Here is a 17,481-nt window from a genome sequence, read left to right as displayed (position 1 = left end):
AATATGAAACATGGACATGTATAATGACCAATTTTTACAGAATTCAGCTAACACAATGTTAGCTGACAGATCCTATACTAAGTATATACATGTATTACTTAATTGTTAAATTACCTCCTTAATTTTATAAGTGAGAAAAAAACAAGCCTTAGGAATATAAGAAAGTATTCATAATTCTGTGAGCATATAAATGAAAATTGTATGTGCAATATGCTATTCTCATATAGCTAAAACTATGAAATGTTGGGCAAAGGGTCAGTAAGCTGGCATAGCAGGTAAAGAATGCTTGCTGCCAAGCCTAACTCAACCCAAGCTCAATTCCTAGGACCCATATGGTGGACTCCTGGGGGTTCTCTTCTGATGATATGCTATGGCACATATATGCCCATGCATGCATACTAACAAACAAATACTACTTAACATTTTAAAAATTGAAATGCTGAACAGCTTCTAATTCCAGTGATCTGAACAAATTGAAAAGATACCCTTTCCCCCAGAGCACAAGACTCAGAACTGCAATGACTCTTATTTCGCCCCTCCCCCCCAATCGGTAAAATTTGGATCTAAATTTCTGAGGTTATTAGAGTTAGGGGCCAAAAAAGACATAAAACAACACTAAAAATTTATGGGAGATTGACAACAACCAAGAATATCTTAAAAAGAAGGAGCAATTATAGAGTAATTGCTTAACCTGATAGAAAAACGAGAGCTAAAAGGTTAGAATTGGGAACTGGAGACGTGATTAAACAGTTAAGTGCACTTGCTGCTCTATAAAACCAAATCTACCTTTGTTTTGATGTTACAAGTATGGTGTTTTGCCGACACATATATCTGAGTATCATACATGTGTAGTGCCCACAGAGGCCAGAAAAAGGTATCAAATCCCCTGGTACTGGAGATACCAACAGTTGTGAGCTGGCATGGGGGTGTTGGGAATTGAACCTGGAACATTTAGAAGAGAAGCCAGTGCTCTGATCAGTTGAGTCCCTCTCTGCCCTGCAACTTTATCTAATCCTATTGTATCTCTAGCTCTTTACAGGCAGAGGACCTGCGTTTAGTTCCCAGCAACCACATGGTGACTTTAATGAACCTATCTTTTTGGTCCAGAAATCTCACCCCAGCAGGGATATCCTAACAGGATAATGAGAGGCGTGTTACTTGAGATTGGCTGCAGTTTGGTTTACCATGGTGATTTAACTAGAGGCAAACTGCAGGCAACTAGAGATCTTTACAATGTAGAACAATATTGGTTATGCTGTTTTCCTGGTTAATATCCTTCAACTGCTACTGCCGTCAGATGAAGTCCAAGCTCTGTTGTGAACCTGGGTTACCACGAGCATCTGCTGCATTCCACCTTAACTGACACACACATCCACATCCCATGTACCAGTCACACAAGTGCTTCTGACACCTTTGGGACATCAAGATCTCAAGTCACCAAACCATCCTTCCCAGGAAGTCATCCCTGATATCTAACAGTCCCCTAATGCCATCTGATAACACGAACAGACCATAATACCTTTGAGTTCCACAGTGTAATCGCTTAGAATGGAAGAAACCTGAATTGTCAGCTGACAGGAACCTGAACCTCCTCTAGTGCAGGCTGAGCCTCCCTACCCAAAATGCTACTCAGATTTTGAATATTTTTTAAATTTCAAATATATGTATATATATTATGTAGATACAATTATGCATAGAATATATTATGCAGACCTGAGGATAGGCTCAAGTCTGAACACAAAATCCACTGGTTTATTAGATGTCTTCTATGTGAAACCCAAAGGTAATATTATGTAGCATTAAATATGTCTGAATTTTAGCTGTAGCCCATCGTATGTCATCAGGTGTCATCTTGGTACTTATATGTTTTCAGACTTTGGATTATTTTGTAATTTGTAGATTTGAACTAGAGTTGCCCAGATGATGGGACAGGCCATCAACCCCCACCTCCCTGCTCTCTGTCCACCACTGACTAGCCCTGAGATATTGGGACAGTCCTCCCCAAGTGATAAGGATAATAGCACCCTCCTAGGACATTTGCAAGAATTAAATATCCCCACAGTACACTTAGAATGTGATCTTCCCTTAAAAAGAAGTCCTTGGGGTTAGAGGTGGTTAGAAAAGCAGACTCCTGAAACACAGCCTGTCTTGGATTTTAGCAAATACAATTTCTACTCACGCAGAAGCCAAATAAGCAGTGAAGAGAACATGCACACTGTGACTCGGTCTGTGCTATTTCATTCCTTTTCATATATGAAAAATGGGAGCTGGGTTACCAAAACCACTGAAATGTTGGGAATCCCATAGAAGCACAGAAGGCTCCAGGGAGGAACTTAAAAGCGGGATGACAAATGACAAAGTGACAGCCATACTGACTGAGAACACATTCCATGGCTGACAGCCAGGGAGGTCAGATCAGCAGTTCCCTTGGCTTCCCTTTATAAACTCTATTTTTTTTTCTTTTTCTAATTAAAACAAAAGCCTTTGTACATCCACTCTCTATGTAAATTCAGAGCTCGCCCTTGGTAAACCGCAGTGGTGGGAGTATTTATCTTTTCCTGGCCGGCTTGGCAGACTTTCCTTGAGGGATGTGAAATACAGCTGGGATCATCCTCTCCTTCACTGTCAACAAGCAAGCATCCCAGACCACAAAAGACAGTGGCCGTAAAAGAGTGAGCTGGAAGCCGAGATATGTTGCGGTTTTGTTTGGAAGTGGAGGGGATGAATAGAATCAAAAGTGGCAGGAAACTAAAAACTTCACACCAGCCAGCCAGAGTGGGCCAGCAAATGCCAAGCAATGAGCATCGTCCAGGAGGACTGCATGGAGATCTCCAAACAGGAGAAGGCAGGGGTGGGGTAGAGGCCAAGCAACAGGTGCAGGCACTCGGGTTCCACACAGTGGGGAAAACACAGAGGCCCTTCAGGTGCAGCGAGCATATTAGCTCTGCTCTGTGTTTGAGGGAAGGAGACCCCCATCTAAGTCAGATCGGGCTGGCAGAAATTCAGGCTTGGAGAAGACGTGGATGGGACCCACTATAGACTATCCATTACTGCTCTCTACTAATTCATTAATACAACAGTGCTTTCTGAACTTTCAAGGGACCCGGTGGACTACTATCACAAAATTTGTATTCACAGCCTGTCCTAATTTGTTTTCCATTGCTGTGACAACATACCAAGATGAAAACCAACTAAAGGAAAGGGTTTATATTTCTGTATCTCATATGTTTCGTCACTGAGGGACAAAGCAGGGCAGGAACTTGGGAGTCAGGAGCTGTGGCAGTGACCATGAAGGAATGCTGCTTACTGGCTTGCTCTTCATAGTTTACTCTGCTTGTGTTTTTATACAACCCAGAACTACCTGTCCAGGGTTAGCACTGCCCTCTAGTGGGCTGAGCTCTCCCGTATCAATTAAAAATCAAGAAAATGTCACACAAGCTTGCCCACATGCTTATCTGATAGGGGTATTTTCTCAATCGACCTTCCTTTTTCCCAGATGGCTCTAATGTGTGTCCAGTTGACAAAAACCTAACCAGCACATTCCCCCCTACCCCCTTGGAGGAGCCTGCAGGTGATGTTCTATGGCGACACTTGGGAAGCAGAGGACCACAAGTTCTAGGCCAGCAGGAGTAACAGGATTCTCCTGACTGAATTCATGGACAAAAAGCAGGAAGGAAATCACTGGAGTCTGGGGCCAGGTAGAGAACTGGGCCTGTTTGATAGACACAGTTCACACTGAGAATGATGGAAACACTCTGGACAGGTAAGACAGGAGTGTGAATATTCTTAGTGCCGATGAGCTGAGTGCTTTCAAATGGTTAAAGAGCCAAGCCTTGCATTATGAATGTAATACCACAGGAAGTAGAAAAACTGGATTACTGTTGCAAAAGGAACAAAAAAAAATGGCAACACTCCACTTCCAATATCCCTGACTCGGAGTTTATTACAACTTTGGTTCATTTTTGCTTGTTTTTAGATTTTTGAAACTGAGTCTCACAGTGTAGCTCAGAATGACCTTGGAACTCACTCTGTAGCCCAGGCTGTCTTTAAACTTGTGGCAATCCTCCTGCTTCAACTTCTTGAGTGCTACAATTGTAGATGTGAGGCACCAGATCCCAGTTCATTACACGATAGAAACAACCCAAATGAGCTTGATCGAAGTGATCTGAGGACCACATTTTTAAAAACTAAAGTTTGTTTCTCTTTTAGAGAGAGAAAAACTGAAGGATGCAGACATGCTCTGATGTGATGCACTGTGTTTAGTCGGTGGGATGGGGCAGTGCTCATGGGGCAGGCACAGTACGAGGTGTAGTGAACTCGAGTGCAGCCTTGAGGGGCTCACTGTGCACACACCGAGGGTTTGTTCACTGTGCTGCCCTTCTGTAACAGTTTGAAACTTTCCATAATAAAAACACTTTCAAAAAAAGATTCAAGCAGTGTGGCTCTATTGGGAAAGGGAGGCTGAGAGACGTGGTGAAGGGCAGTGCCAGGCTGCTGTATGTGAGTCACTGTGGCTGAGGATCCCATGCAGACACTCGACTCTTTAACTCAGAAACCCCGAAGCATCCACGGTTTCGTCTGCAGTGGTAGTCAAATGTGCCTTTGGGAGAAGCATCAAACCAAGACTGAGCTATGACATGCAGGGCTCTTAGCCTGCATCACTGAAGGAAGTTAAGGTATCCATACTCTTCTAGGGCTCAGGGATGGTGACAAATGGGAGTGTTCAGATAAGTGGAACAGGTTGGTAAGGGACCTGAAAACAAGGGCAAATGACAAATGGTAAGATGCTAAGAATGGTGGACTTAGAAAATAAACCAAGGTCTCAGGACTTGGGACAGCTTTCTCCAAAGTGAGGGATGCTAGGGATATAGCACAGGCATGTCTGTTTCAGAAAGTGGACGTTAGAAGGAGAAATATTTTGGATCAAGAGGAGAAAATATCTGCCCAAGTGTGGTAGTGGGGATGGAGCTAGAAGCAACTTGAGCTACAACAAAGTGCTTGTGTTGTTCAACCACAATGAGCTGTGTCTCAATGCGGTGACCTCCGCCCACTGCAGAAGGCGTTGAGTGGTTATAAAGCAGAGTCCCATGGTGCTGTGGAATGGGAAACAGGCCTATGGTACTATGAGAATTGGAGCGAAAACCACCATTATGAACTACAGGCCTTGCACAAGACTTCGCCTCTCTATTCAGTTCTCTTTATTTGTAAAAGATGCAGGTTGGAGTTGACATCTCGGGGAAATGAGCCAGATGGCTGTTGAGATCCTCCTTCCTGTCCCATCTGTGAATTGCTCTCTTTGCAGCTAGCTTGTCAGCACTCCAGACTCAACTGCCCACTGTGGGATCAGCTGTCCTGTTCAATTACTCCAGTCTGCCACGGGTGCTGCTGTTCTGATGGACTCCTGGGCTAGACACCTCAGAGTCCCTTTGCTCCCTTTTTCTCTTTGGGTCTCTCTCTCAGCCTCAAGAATGCTTCTTTGATTTGCTCTTGATTCTGTAAGTCGGTTGACACCATTGTAAGTGGGGCCTCGCCACATAGCCTGCAGCCAGTAGCTGCTGATTTCTGGGTTAGGATGGGCTCTCGAGAGTGAAGCCTAACCTGACCATTTTATACAAAGGAGAATGAGATGCCAACACTAAACAGTGAGGTCACGTAGTGCATAGTGATGGTTTATAGCTCTAGTCCACACAATATACGCTCATTCTCTTTCTCCGTGTCCCACCAGCCCTGGGACTTCATCTCAGGCCACCCTGGTGTGTTTCAACATCATTAGTTTTACTGAGATTGGCCATGATTTAAGCTCAGGACAATTGGTTTATTTGTACAATACTATGATAGTCTTCGGTTAAACCACATGTGCACATCCAGGAACTATCCCCACTTGTCCCTGCAAGAGAGCAGGGGTCTGCTTTGAGTTAGAGAACACGATCTTTTCCATGCTTCTCACACACACTGCCAAAGCAGGACTGCTGAATTGTGAAATAAAGAAAATTCCTAGCCAGCTCAGGCTCTCTAGAGTCCGTAAATCCAGGTCATTTGGATACTAAATGTATCGTTGAACTCCAATGAGTACAAACATGACATATATCATGTAAACTGGCTGTGCCCCGATTACACCCATAAAAGGCCCTGGACTCACTTTGGTTCTTCTGTGGCTATTCTGGTCTCTTCTAGCTCTTGTGCTTGTTTCAGCCAAGGTAATTTAGCTTCCACTGGACTTTTTTCTGAGGAAAAAATGGAAAATAAACAGTGAATGTAATTATTATCAGTCATTAAGGACTTTGATACGTGCTTGCTATTGACTGGACATTGGGTTATACATTTCAAATGCACAGTACATTTGCTTCTGGAATGAATACAATTCCTGCTATTTTTTTTAATTAGCACATTACAAAATGCAACCAAATCGATCCCCGTGGTATAGCTGAATGTGGCTGAACAGGCAAAAGTTAAACACACAAATGCCTTACGTAACTCAGCACCCTTTTCTGCTCTTTGTGCACTGACACTACTATTCCAACAATATCAGAGTCTTTTTGGTTTGCCATAAATTCTTCTTGTCTCTTGAATTAATAAATTAGTAGAGAAAAGCAAATATAGCAGAGGCCAGTGAAGTGGAAAGATGAGATTCTGTGTGTGGCTTACTCAAATTCCACTGTTAACATGGGAAATGAAAACCATCTACATGGGCACAGAAGGGACAGTTGCTACTCCCCCCACCCAGTCCTTTGAGGCTTCCATGGCAGGAGGAGGGAACTGATCCAGGTGTGAAATGGAAAATTTGGAGATGCTCCAGGGAGATTAGAGACACAGAGAAAATGTCAATGGAAGCCCATCAAAGACAGAGGCAGTAAGCAAAGGCTCTGAAATGAGGATCCAGAACTATGTATGTTTGCCATGGCAACAATGATCTTTCTATACAAAGATGTGTGCACGTAGGGCTATCTGTATAAACGAGAAACAAAAGTCATAAGGAAGAACTTTATCATTGGCACTAAAATACTAAGGAAGAGTCTCTAGAAAGAGTTGAGAACAATCTTTTCCTATTTGCTTTTACCACATTTATATTTGTTTGTTTGTTTGTTTGTTTGTTTATGGTGTGTGTGTCTGTGTGTATATGTCTGTGTGTGTGCATGTGTGCATGCATGTGCATGAGCATATATCATGTCACAGTACACGTGCATAGGTCAGAGGACAATTTGTAGGAGTTATGGGTTTCTGCTTCTACCACATGGGTTCCAAGATTGGAACCAGGTTGTCAGGGTTGGCAGCATGTACCTTTACCTGCTGAGCCAGTTCTCTAGCTATCTTTTTGTCAGCTATGTTAAGAATATACTTGTCACAAGGATAGGCACAGGGAAATGGTCATAGGGAGCTCAAGTGGTGATCCCAAGACTTGCTAGTCATGAATGTCTATTTATCCTCATGGACCAATGAGAAATTCTAAAGACACTCACAGACCCAGAGTGGCAACCACGTCTTTGCATATCCCATGCACTGTGACACATGATAAAGCCATCATGCCTCTGTCAGGGGGTAGTGCAGTGGACAGGTACCCACACATTCTGAGAAGGAAGAAAGAAGGAAAAGAAGAGCTATTCTGGGCATGAGAATAGTAGATGTCTTCTCTCTTCCTCCTTTATTGATCCTCTTTGCCTTCTTCACTTTTTTCTCCTCCTCCTCATCTTCCTTTCTCTTGACGGCAAGGACTACATAAGGGGATGGGAGTGGCCCAGTATTGAACAAGACCTGGAAAACCCTGTTTGACTTCAGTACAACATCACCTTGCGCTTACCTCTGGGCTTATAGCACGGGATGGGGATGACACACTCCTCTTTGATGTGCAGCTTCATCTGTGGGTTGCAGCCTCCAACATGTTGCCCACGATGGTTGATACACAGAACCACTCGGTAGCGCAACCCTCGGCCACAAGTCACTGTGCACTTTCAGACAGGCGGGAGAAGCCAGTGAGTAGGTTTACCTGGGTCTATGGAACTACATGACTATTAAACACAAAGACCTCCACATAATATGTTGTGTGAAGAAGACAAAGACTGATTTTCTGGGATGCTGGTACTAACTTTCTTTGATTTAATTTAATTTTCATTTTATTTTATGTATATAGATACTTTTTCTGCATGTATCTGGTGCCTATGGGGGACAGAAAAGGGTATTCAATCCCCTGAAAGATTCTAGTCACTGTGTGGGTCCTGAGAATTGAACCCAGGTCCTCTGGAAGAGCAAATGGTGCTCTTATCCACTGAGCCATCTGTCCAGTTTCACTTAATTTTCAGTTCAAAGGCATTTAAGACGAGCACACAGTGCAAGAAGAGTAAATGTTCTACATTTCCTGTGTTCCAAATCAAATATGATAGAAACTTGATGCAGGCTTTCTAAAGCTTACACTTCTCATAAGACATTGCTGAAAGCAATTTGTGAAATTGAAAGCAATTCTAAACAATGACTCTAAGAAAATTAATGTCCATCAAGCACTCCAGAGGACTAAATTGTCTGGTCTGTCCACAGTGATCTTGCCTAGTTTTTGTCATATAAAGAGACCATTGGGATTGTTCAGCCATACAGTATGACAGAACTACAATGGAGGAGGAGGAGACGGCTCAGGCAGTGAAGCCCTCAGGTAAGCATTAGGATCAGGTTCTGAGTCCTCGCCATCCAAGTAAATAGTTGGGGCATCAGGGCACATCTGTAAAATCAGGCAGACACAGGAAGATTCCTGAGGCTTGCTGTCCACACAGCTTCATTGAATCGGTGAGTTCCAGGTTCAGTAAGAGAAACTCCATCAGAAAATAAGACCTCCGAAGAGTGACTGAAGAAGACACCTAACACACACACACACACACACACACACACACACACACACACACATACACACACACACACACACACACACACACACACACACACAGGCATAAGTGTATAGAACAGTTAAAAGTCATGAAACATTATTTTTTTCCCCTGACTTGCCATGAAGTTTGTGTTGTTAGCATTTTATTCAATGTACTATTAAAACTCATTTATAATTTGATAGGTACTCTGGCCTATAAATCAAGTGTTTTCAAGTCATGTGAAAATCTAGTAAAGACTTTGAGTTTATTTGCATATATATATATATATATATATATATATATATATATGAGCCTATGTGGCTCTTTGATAGCATGTATGTGAGCCTATGTGCCTCTTTAAATGGTTATGCTCTAAAGTGTTTTACTAGCACATGCTCACTGTACAAAGTGGTAGGGAGCATGAAGACATCTTCATTCAAAGTATACCATGTATGGGCCACATTCACTGGCATTACCCTCCCCAATGTCCCACCCACTAGACTCCTTCCTTTTTGTAAATAATCCTCTGACTACTTTATATGTGGGTGCATACATGTGTGTGTATCATACACATGCATGTGTTTGGGGGTGCATACCTGTGTGTGCATGCATGAGCATATGTGTGAGGCGACTACTTGAAGCTCTGTTCAGGTTCCACAGTTTTTAAAAGGCCAAGAATTCCTTCTCAGCACTCCCTGCTGCCACGCCCCAGCCACTGCTCCAGAGCTCAGGTATTTTCTTCTTGTTTCCCAGAGTTTTTCACCCAGCCCTGCTGAGTCCTGGCTATCCCTCTGGAGCCCCTTCACAACATGCACATCACCATAAAGACCAGTACTATGGAAATCTCTTACTATATCATGGCACTCTCTTTTTCAGTATGAAGAATCAAACCCAGGCCCTCATGCGTGCTAGGCAAGCACTCTGCCCCGAGCTGCATCCTTACTCCATCAGGCCATTCATGAAAGTACCAAAAGAATGCCACAATGAAATGAATGATTAGACGTTGATCCTGTTTCTGAAAAACTGACTCACTCACTCTTGAACTTATCAATATAGAATATATATGTATGTACGTGATATTGAAAAACTCTTTATATCCTGTCCTATAAAATGAATAGCAAAATAATTGCGGAGCCTGCATCTCATCCCAGCAGTGAATACATGCCCAACTCTTTGAGCCTCGTTCCACCTTCCAGAAAGGCTGATTTCAAAAGAAAACTTACTTCTTATGCACAATATTCTACCATAATTTAAAGCATATTTATGCTATTTGATTAGATGCTAGACTGGAATTTAACAATAACTGGAATTTGGAGAACACTGACATTCAGAGCCCTCTGGCCAAAGCAACAGAAATGGTTTTATTTACTGTGCATATTTTCTTGGAGAATAGAACACTGTGATCTATAAGAGGCTTAAAAAGATACATTATTGTAGGATAGAGATTCGTAGGAGAGTAGGTTGAAAAGCAAACTCAAAAGAATTACATAAATCAAGTCGGTAAGGACCTCCTTCCTGCTCTTTATAAAAGATGGAAGGGACAGAAATGGTCATGACATTTAGATTCCACTGGGCAAAGTTGTTTTTTTTTTTTTTTTTAATGCTGTAACAGTTTTATTTTAAAATGCCAGCACTCAGCACACATTGGAAATGATATTCTTTGCATTTAGGCTTACCATGAAAATGAGTATGTCAACCTAAATACAGGAGAAGGGGTTAGTCAATTTTCGAACTCCTTGTAGAGGGAACATGCATTCAAACAGAGTCAATGCCCTAAGTGTGCAGACGAAGTTCTCCAGGCTAACATTTAGTGTGATAGCCAAAGCAGGCTGAGTGGCTCTCTACCCAGCCAGTGCACATTCCTTCCAATTCCAAGGAAGTGCAGCCTCCTTTCCACAGCATGCCTGGAGTCTTCAAGGCAGGTGTGCCTCTTCATCTTGTGGCCCTGAGTACCATATGCACAACCCACACCACTTATGCCCAATCACAGAGGCCCACTGTGTTACAACTATCTGCATGCATGGCCCTGCAGCTAAGTTCTAGGCCTTCAGGAAGCCAAGGCTCACTTTCTCTATCTCCAGCATGCTAGCTGACACACTAAACAGTCACGTATCTATATCAAGGCATGCATAGCATAGTTTCCATTAGAAGAGCTATAGAAACTTAAATCCATTATCCATTTGTCTCTAGAAATGTAAGAGACTAAGATTAACATTCAGCACAGATGCCTGGGTTCTTTACCTTGAACTAATCTAACCTCAGCTAACCTAAGCTAACCTCAGCTAACCTCAGCTAATCTCAGCTAACCTCAGCTAACCTCAGCTAACCTCAGCTAATCTCAGCTAACCTCAGCTAACCTAAGCTAACCTCAGCTAATCTCAGCTAACCTCAGCTAACCTCAGCTAACCTCAGCTAATCTCAGCTAACCTCAGCTAACCTAAGCTAACCTCAGCTAATCTCAGCTAACCTCAGCTAAGCATCTGCTATTTGTTCTAGAAGTCAGTTCTCTCCTCGATTCAGAGAGCTAATCAGACATTACATCTTTTCAAACCTCTAGGATGTTATCCCTCTTCTTTTCTGCCTCCTGCCCTCTTCATGTTTTCTAAGAAGCCACTTGCCTCTAACGGTCTGGCTCTCTGCAACTCTATGATTTCCCTTAAAAAGGCATGTGGCAAATTGTATTAACAACATTATGAACTAACCAGTACCCGGAGCTCTTGTCTCTAGCTGCATATGTATCAAAAGATGGCCTAGTCGGCCATCACTGCAAAGAGGGGCCCATTGGACTTGCAAACTTTATATGCCCCAGTACAGGGGAACGCCAGGGCCAAAAAGTGGGAAAGGGTGGGTAGGGGAGTGGGGGGGAGGGCATGGGGGACTTTTGGGCTAGCATTGGAAATGTAATTGAGGAAAATACGTAATAAAAAAAATAAAAACTAAAAAAAAAAAAAAAAAGGCATGCAGCTTTTAAACTCTCAGGATCAGGACACAGTTCCTGGTCAGGTCAGTGTTTCCACCTTCATTTACCAGTTCCTAGAAGCACGTTCTCTCTTTAATCCACAGAAATCATGCCCAACTTAAAACAAATTTGTATTTCAGTTTGAGTATATTCTCTCTCTTCCACCAACTCCTGCCCAATCCACTCTCCACACTCTATACCAACCCAACTCTGTGTCCTCGTGTCTTAAAAACACTCACCAAGTACAATTGGTGCTGCCCTTGTTCTTGGGTGTGTGACCATCCCCTGGAGCATGTCAGTCCTACCAGTAGCCACACCCTTAAAATAAACAACTCTCCATGACCACCTCTTCTCTTTACACTGGCATTTTGTCTGGCTTGAGCTTACAAAGGTCCATGCTGTCATATGGCTGTGACACATGAGTTCATATGTATGTGCACCTGCCCTGTGGCATCTGTTTGTTTTATTTTGGTTTTGTTTTTTGAGACAAAATTTCTCTGCATAGCCTTGGCTGTCCTGGAACTCACTCTGTAGACCACATTGGCCTCACACCCAAAGATCAGCCTGCCTCTGCTTCTCAGTGCTAGCATTAAAGGCGTGAACTACCACTGCCTGGCTAGTCCTGTTGTGGCTTAATGACTTATCATTGCTCCCATAAATCAGTGGATCTCTCTATCCTCATCAGAGGAGCTTCTTTCTATAGTATATGATGATTAACACAGACATCCACAACTGGCCAAGGCACAGATACAAGGCGCTATGGAGTGCGTAGCCCAAAGAAGACATCTGCAACATACCGTGCCCAAAGAAGACATCTGCAACATACCGTACCCTTGCCCCAAGGCTCAGGGATCAACTGTGGAAGAGGGAGCAGAAGATGCTAGAGATGGTGGATGATTACAACCAGTGTTTCCCACACACCGAAGTGCCCTTTCCAACTTCTAGTTGCTCTGTTCCATACTTGCCTTTGCTTGACACTATCTTCTTAGCCACCTGCCGCTGCTGCATTCTCTCTAAGCTCTCGCCCACTCAGAATCTATTATCCTCAAAAAGGGTTAAGCATTACAACAGCAACAATGAGTCCCAGACTAATGGCTTTGAGATTTGCTCCTTCCACATGTACTACAGTCTGTAATAGTCCTAATCCTTACCTGCATTGAGGTGACTTCTCATCCTGTGCCCTCTCTTCTCCTGTCCTATCTTCTAGAGCTCTTTGGATGTAGGGACTATGTTTATTCATATATTTGTTTGTTCTCTGTGTGTGATACAAATGTATGCATGCATGTTTGCATGTGTGAAGGCTCATGGGTGTGCATATACACATATATGTTTGTAGAAACATGAAGTTTTACCTGGAGTATTGTCTTTGAGCATTTTCTATTTCATTTACTGAGGCAGGGCCTCTCACTGAATCCAGAGCTCACTGGTTCAGGCTAATCTATCTATCTAGCATGGCTCAGGGATTACCTCTCCCTTCTTAAGTGCGTAGATTGCAGATGGCCATCAGGACAGCCTAGCTTTTTAAAAGTGGGTTCTGGGGACCTGAATTCTGGTCCTCATGCTGGCATGACAAGTATTTTACTCAGTGAGTCATGCAAAGCTCAGATTGAATACAAGTGTCATATTCTCAAGTCTCACCTGAGACCACTCCATGGCAACCCACTTGGGGCAATCAAAGAGGTTGCAAGCCTGCATCACCGTGGGCTTGGGTGCATACATGCACTTCCATTCTTCCACTTGTAGAATCTCTGCATGCATAGATTCCTCCACACACACAAAACTCCGTCTCTGAATCCCTCCTCCACAGGACACCGAACATGCAGTCCAGGGATTATGTTCCCAGCTCAAAAGCAAACAAAGAAAAGTACATTATTTATTTGATGTATGCTTGTTTTTTTTCAAGTATGCAAGGGGTTTCAAAAGGGTGATGTTTTTGTATCAAGGTGTGGTTCCATTGAATGAACACAAGACTTGAGTCTCCTAGGGCTTTAATCTTAACTATGGTTACAAAGACTTCACCTTCTCCGAACATGAATTTTCTATATGGTAGCAATAATATACCCACCTCAGTTAGCCTTCAAAGGGCTGTTATAAGGATAAAATTAATTAGAATATAGAATGTGAACAGGTCTTCAAACTGTCTTCAACTATAATTAATGGACTATATTACTGAGCATCATAGAAAGTCAAAGTCAATAAGAACCACACTATCTGGGCATGGTGTCACATGCTTATAATTTTAGTATTTGAGAGGTAAAGGCAGGAGGATCAAGAATTTGAGGCAAATCTCAGCTATGTAGAGTCTGAGGCCAGTTTGAACCACAGGAGATCCTGTTTCAAATGAAATAGCAAGGAAGAAAGGAAGAAGAGGAAGGAGGGAGAGAGAGAGAGAGAGGGAGGGAGGGAGGGAGTGTGGAGGGAAGGGAGGGAGGGAGGGAGGGAAGGGATACTAGTCATCTAGCTATCAGAAAGGATTCACATTTCTAATCAATGGCTCTAGATCAGTGTTTCTCAACCTGTGGATAGAGACCCTTTTCACAGAGGTAGCATATCAGATATCCCACATATCAGGTATTTACATTAGATTTATAATAGTAGCAAAAATCAGTTATTAAGTAGCAACAATAATAATTTTATGGTTGTGAGTCAGCACAACCCAATGGACTATATTAAAGGGTCATAGGATTGGGAAGGTTGAGGAACACTGCTCTAGTTCTTTTTTTGATACCCAATGTTCAAGATGAGTTTGAAGTCTTTGGTGATGGGCAACAGCACTCTACATACAACCTTCCAATGCTAGCTTGTTCCATTTAATTCTTAGAAACATCTTTCTCATCACTGAGCCTGTTGCCTTTTAACTTTATAAAGGAAACAAAAATGTTCCTTCAAAATACTTAGAATCCCTTATAAAAGGGAGAGAATATTTAACTCACCGAGGGAGAGGTTGGAAGTGGTCGTAGGGCATAATCTCTTTAAATCCATCACTGCAAACGAAACCATAGTGAAAAAAACTTTCTAAATCTGTCCACATGCATGGCCATTCACTAATACAGGTTTATCATAAAAATATCATTTCTAACTCAATGAACACATTTGTCAATTGACTAACACATATTTGATATCTCAGAAGACAAGAGTCTTTCACATTGAAAATCAAAAATGCCAAGTGGTTCATAGGCCACTGAACCAAAATCCAGACAGCATCTCTTCAGTTTTCAAGAGAAACACTCATGCAAGCCATTTCCAGTTGAATATAAAAATATGAAGATAACTAATGGCATATTAATCAAAGGAAAAATTCTCTTCATCTAGACAAGTCTATTATTTCATTTTAAGTGTCTTTATGCTAATAGAATATATTAGTGCCGTGAGCACACCATTTTGTTGGCCCACTCTTCAGAGAACTACTCTGCTTCCCAGAATCTGTCCTTTACAAGGTCTCTGTGAATAGTGATGTCCAACCAGGATTACAGGAAATGAGTACCATAGTGACAGGAAATGCGACCTTCGGACAAGGCACACTTGCCCACTGTGGCTGTGGCCAGCTGGAAGGCAGCTGGAGGATTCAGGGGAATTGATATTGGGCTGAAATTTTAAGATGCTGTAGGCAAGCCAGGAAACTTACCCAGACAATCCAAGTCAGCAGGTACTAAATTATGTGTCAGGGCAATTTCTGCACAGCTTTGGCATGGAAACTGCTTGCTTCTTTGCACAATGCATTATTTATATGGAGTTAAATGTAGATACTTCAAAAGCCAATATATAGTAATGGGTGACCCAGTTTAAAGCCTAAAATAGTGAGTGGGAGATATTTGTGACTGATAGACTATGCATGGAATCCTGGCAGATCCACATATGTATGCATGTGCAAGAATTGCCCAAAAAGCTTAATTGTAAAGATCTTATGTATGTACAATTCCATGACAAGAGAGAGCTAGCCCAAGGGAACAGATCAGTAAATATCTTTTAGTTCCTATTAACTGTGGTTATAAATGTGATCTGTCACCAGGATGGGCTCAAAAGTTAGGAACTGGAAGCATATGGCCCCAAAAGTATCGCTGTATCCCAATTGGGCTTGACTTGTTTCTTTGAAAAGCATGAGCAGGTGGACCAACCTGGATGGGCAAGGATCCATACTGCATTCCTTCAGCTTTGGTTTAGGCTTCACATTTTCTGGGTAGTAATGGCAATAGTGGTCAGGCACTACCCTTTTCAAGCGGATGTCCATGCACTCAGCAGAGTTGAGCTGATAACCTAAAGGTATGTGAGAGGGAGGCAGGAACGCTGAATTATTTCTGCATCTGCACAGCAAGGGTGCATGGTTCATGCTTTCCTCTATGGACAACCCAGCCCAGAGCTATCTATGGGATTTAGCTCAGAGACTAACAGAAGCACAAAGGAGAATTACCAAACATGGGTTCCAGGGTTCTTCATGGTAATTAGTCCAGAAGCACTGCCACTGAGCCCAGGATATGGGGACTTTCTGCAAAGGAGTCTCAGATTCCTATGAAATGGCTAAAACCCAGGGCCAAGCACAATACTCGAACTGATTGTGGTCTACTGGCACACATTACAATTGACTCCTTTAAGGGACTGTCTGGACCGTGGGTACAGGTTAGCTCTGTTTTCTAGTTACTGCCCGTCTGTTCTAGGTCCCTGTAGCAGCCCCTCCCTTTCTCCCTCCCTCCCTCCTTCCCGCCTTCCCTCCCTTCCTCCCCCTCCTTCCTTTTATCCTTCCCTCCTGTTTCCTTGTTTCCCCCTTATTTTGGAAGTGTCTATTCCAATTTTCTTCCTCTCCCCACATACTCATCCAGATTTATTGTTTATATATCGTTAAGTATGAAACTGTCTTGTATAACATTGTTTGGGGTGAGTGTTTTGAACTCAATTTATATATATACCTGTGTGTGTGTAGTGTATACCTGTATGTGTACATATACATACATATGTACATATATATTATGAGTGTAATTAAATGTGTAAACACAATTAAGTTAGCAAACATATCTGTGGGCCAAGGACTCAAACTTGGGGCCTTGGCCATGCCAAAGTAAGCTCACTGCCCTTGACCTGGACCCTGGTGCTGATGTTTTAAATCATGGTCTATTTTCCACTCATTAAGGTTTTTTACTCTACAGTATGCTTTGAGAGCCAGCTCCGACTATTTCTTTAACAATACTCTTCTGTTTGCCTCTGCTCTGTTTACTCATCTGCTCCCCGAGGTAGCCAGGGCACCTTCAATGTCAATAACCATACTGACTGTGGGATTGGCAAAGTCAGTAGAGGCAGGAGCAAAATCCATCTCTCTACTTCCTCTACCACACAGGCTTTCAAAGGGGAGGGAAGACTCACTCCTGACTTTAGTAAATCCAATTTGGACCATTTTCTTTGAGGAAAGTAAACATTCCAAGATACTGAGCACAGCAAATTTTCAAAAACAACTCACAACATGACCCTTTCCTTTCTTGAGAGCTTTGATGCCAGCTTTCCTGCCATTGCATAAATGTCACATTAACTGTTGTCGTTTTTAAAAATAAGGTAATTTTTTCAAAGCAAAAATGAGCTTTCAAAATTAAAACAAAACAAAACAAAACTGAAGCTAATCTCTCAATGCCTGCCAATCGGTCTAAAGGTCTAAAAATATATTTCAAGTCCTGATTGCTGAGAGGGGTCTGG

At 42.5% G+C, this 17,481-nt stretch overlaps 1 protein-coding gene across 4 annotated transcripts in view; it reads right to left on the bottom strand.

Moving 5' to 3' along the window:
• Adamtsl3 (ADAMTS-like 3) overlaps positions 1 to 17,481 on the bottom strand; it is a 279,052-nt gene that overhangs the window by 77,674 nt on the left and 183,897 nt on the right. For all 4 annotated transcript variants that reach the window (XR_378247.3, XM_006507893.3, XM_006507894.3 and 1 more), the window contains exons 11-15: positions 15,921 to 16,059; positions 14,739 to 14,789; positions 13,444 to 13,648; positions 7,796 to 7,943; positions 6,140 to 6,224 (exon numbers count right to left, since the gene is read on the bottom strand). Coding sequence is in view for 3 of the 4 variants with exons in the window: in XM_006507893.3 (XP_006507956.1) it covers positions 6,140 to 6,224; positions 7,796 to 7,943; positions 13,444 to 13,648; positions 14,739 to 14,789; positions 15,921 to 16,059 (628 nt within the window). In the remaining variant the exon portion in view is untranslated. The remainder of the gene's footprint in view (positions 1 to 6,139; positions 6,225 to 7,795; positions 7,944 to 13,443; positions 13,649 to 14,738; positions 14,790 to 15,920; positions 16,060 to 17,481) is intronic.

Source organism: Mus musculus, chromosome 7 (genome assembly GCF_000001635.26).
Source record: "Mus musculus strain C57BL/6J chromosome 7, GRCm38.p6 C57BL/6J".
Lineage (NCBI taxonomy): Eukaryota > Metazoa > Chordata > Mammalia > Rodentia > Muridae > Mus > Mus musculus.
The sequence above is the reverse complement of the archived record's forward strand: the minus strand, read 5'-3'. Positions and strand labels throughout refer to the sequence as shown.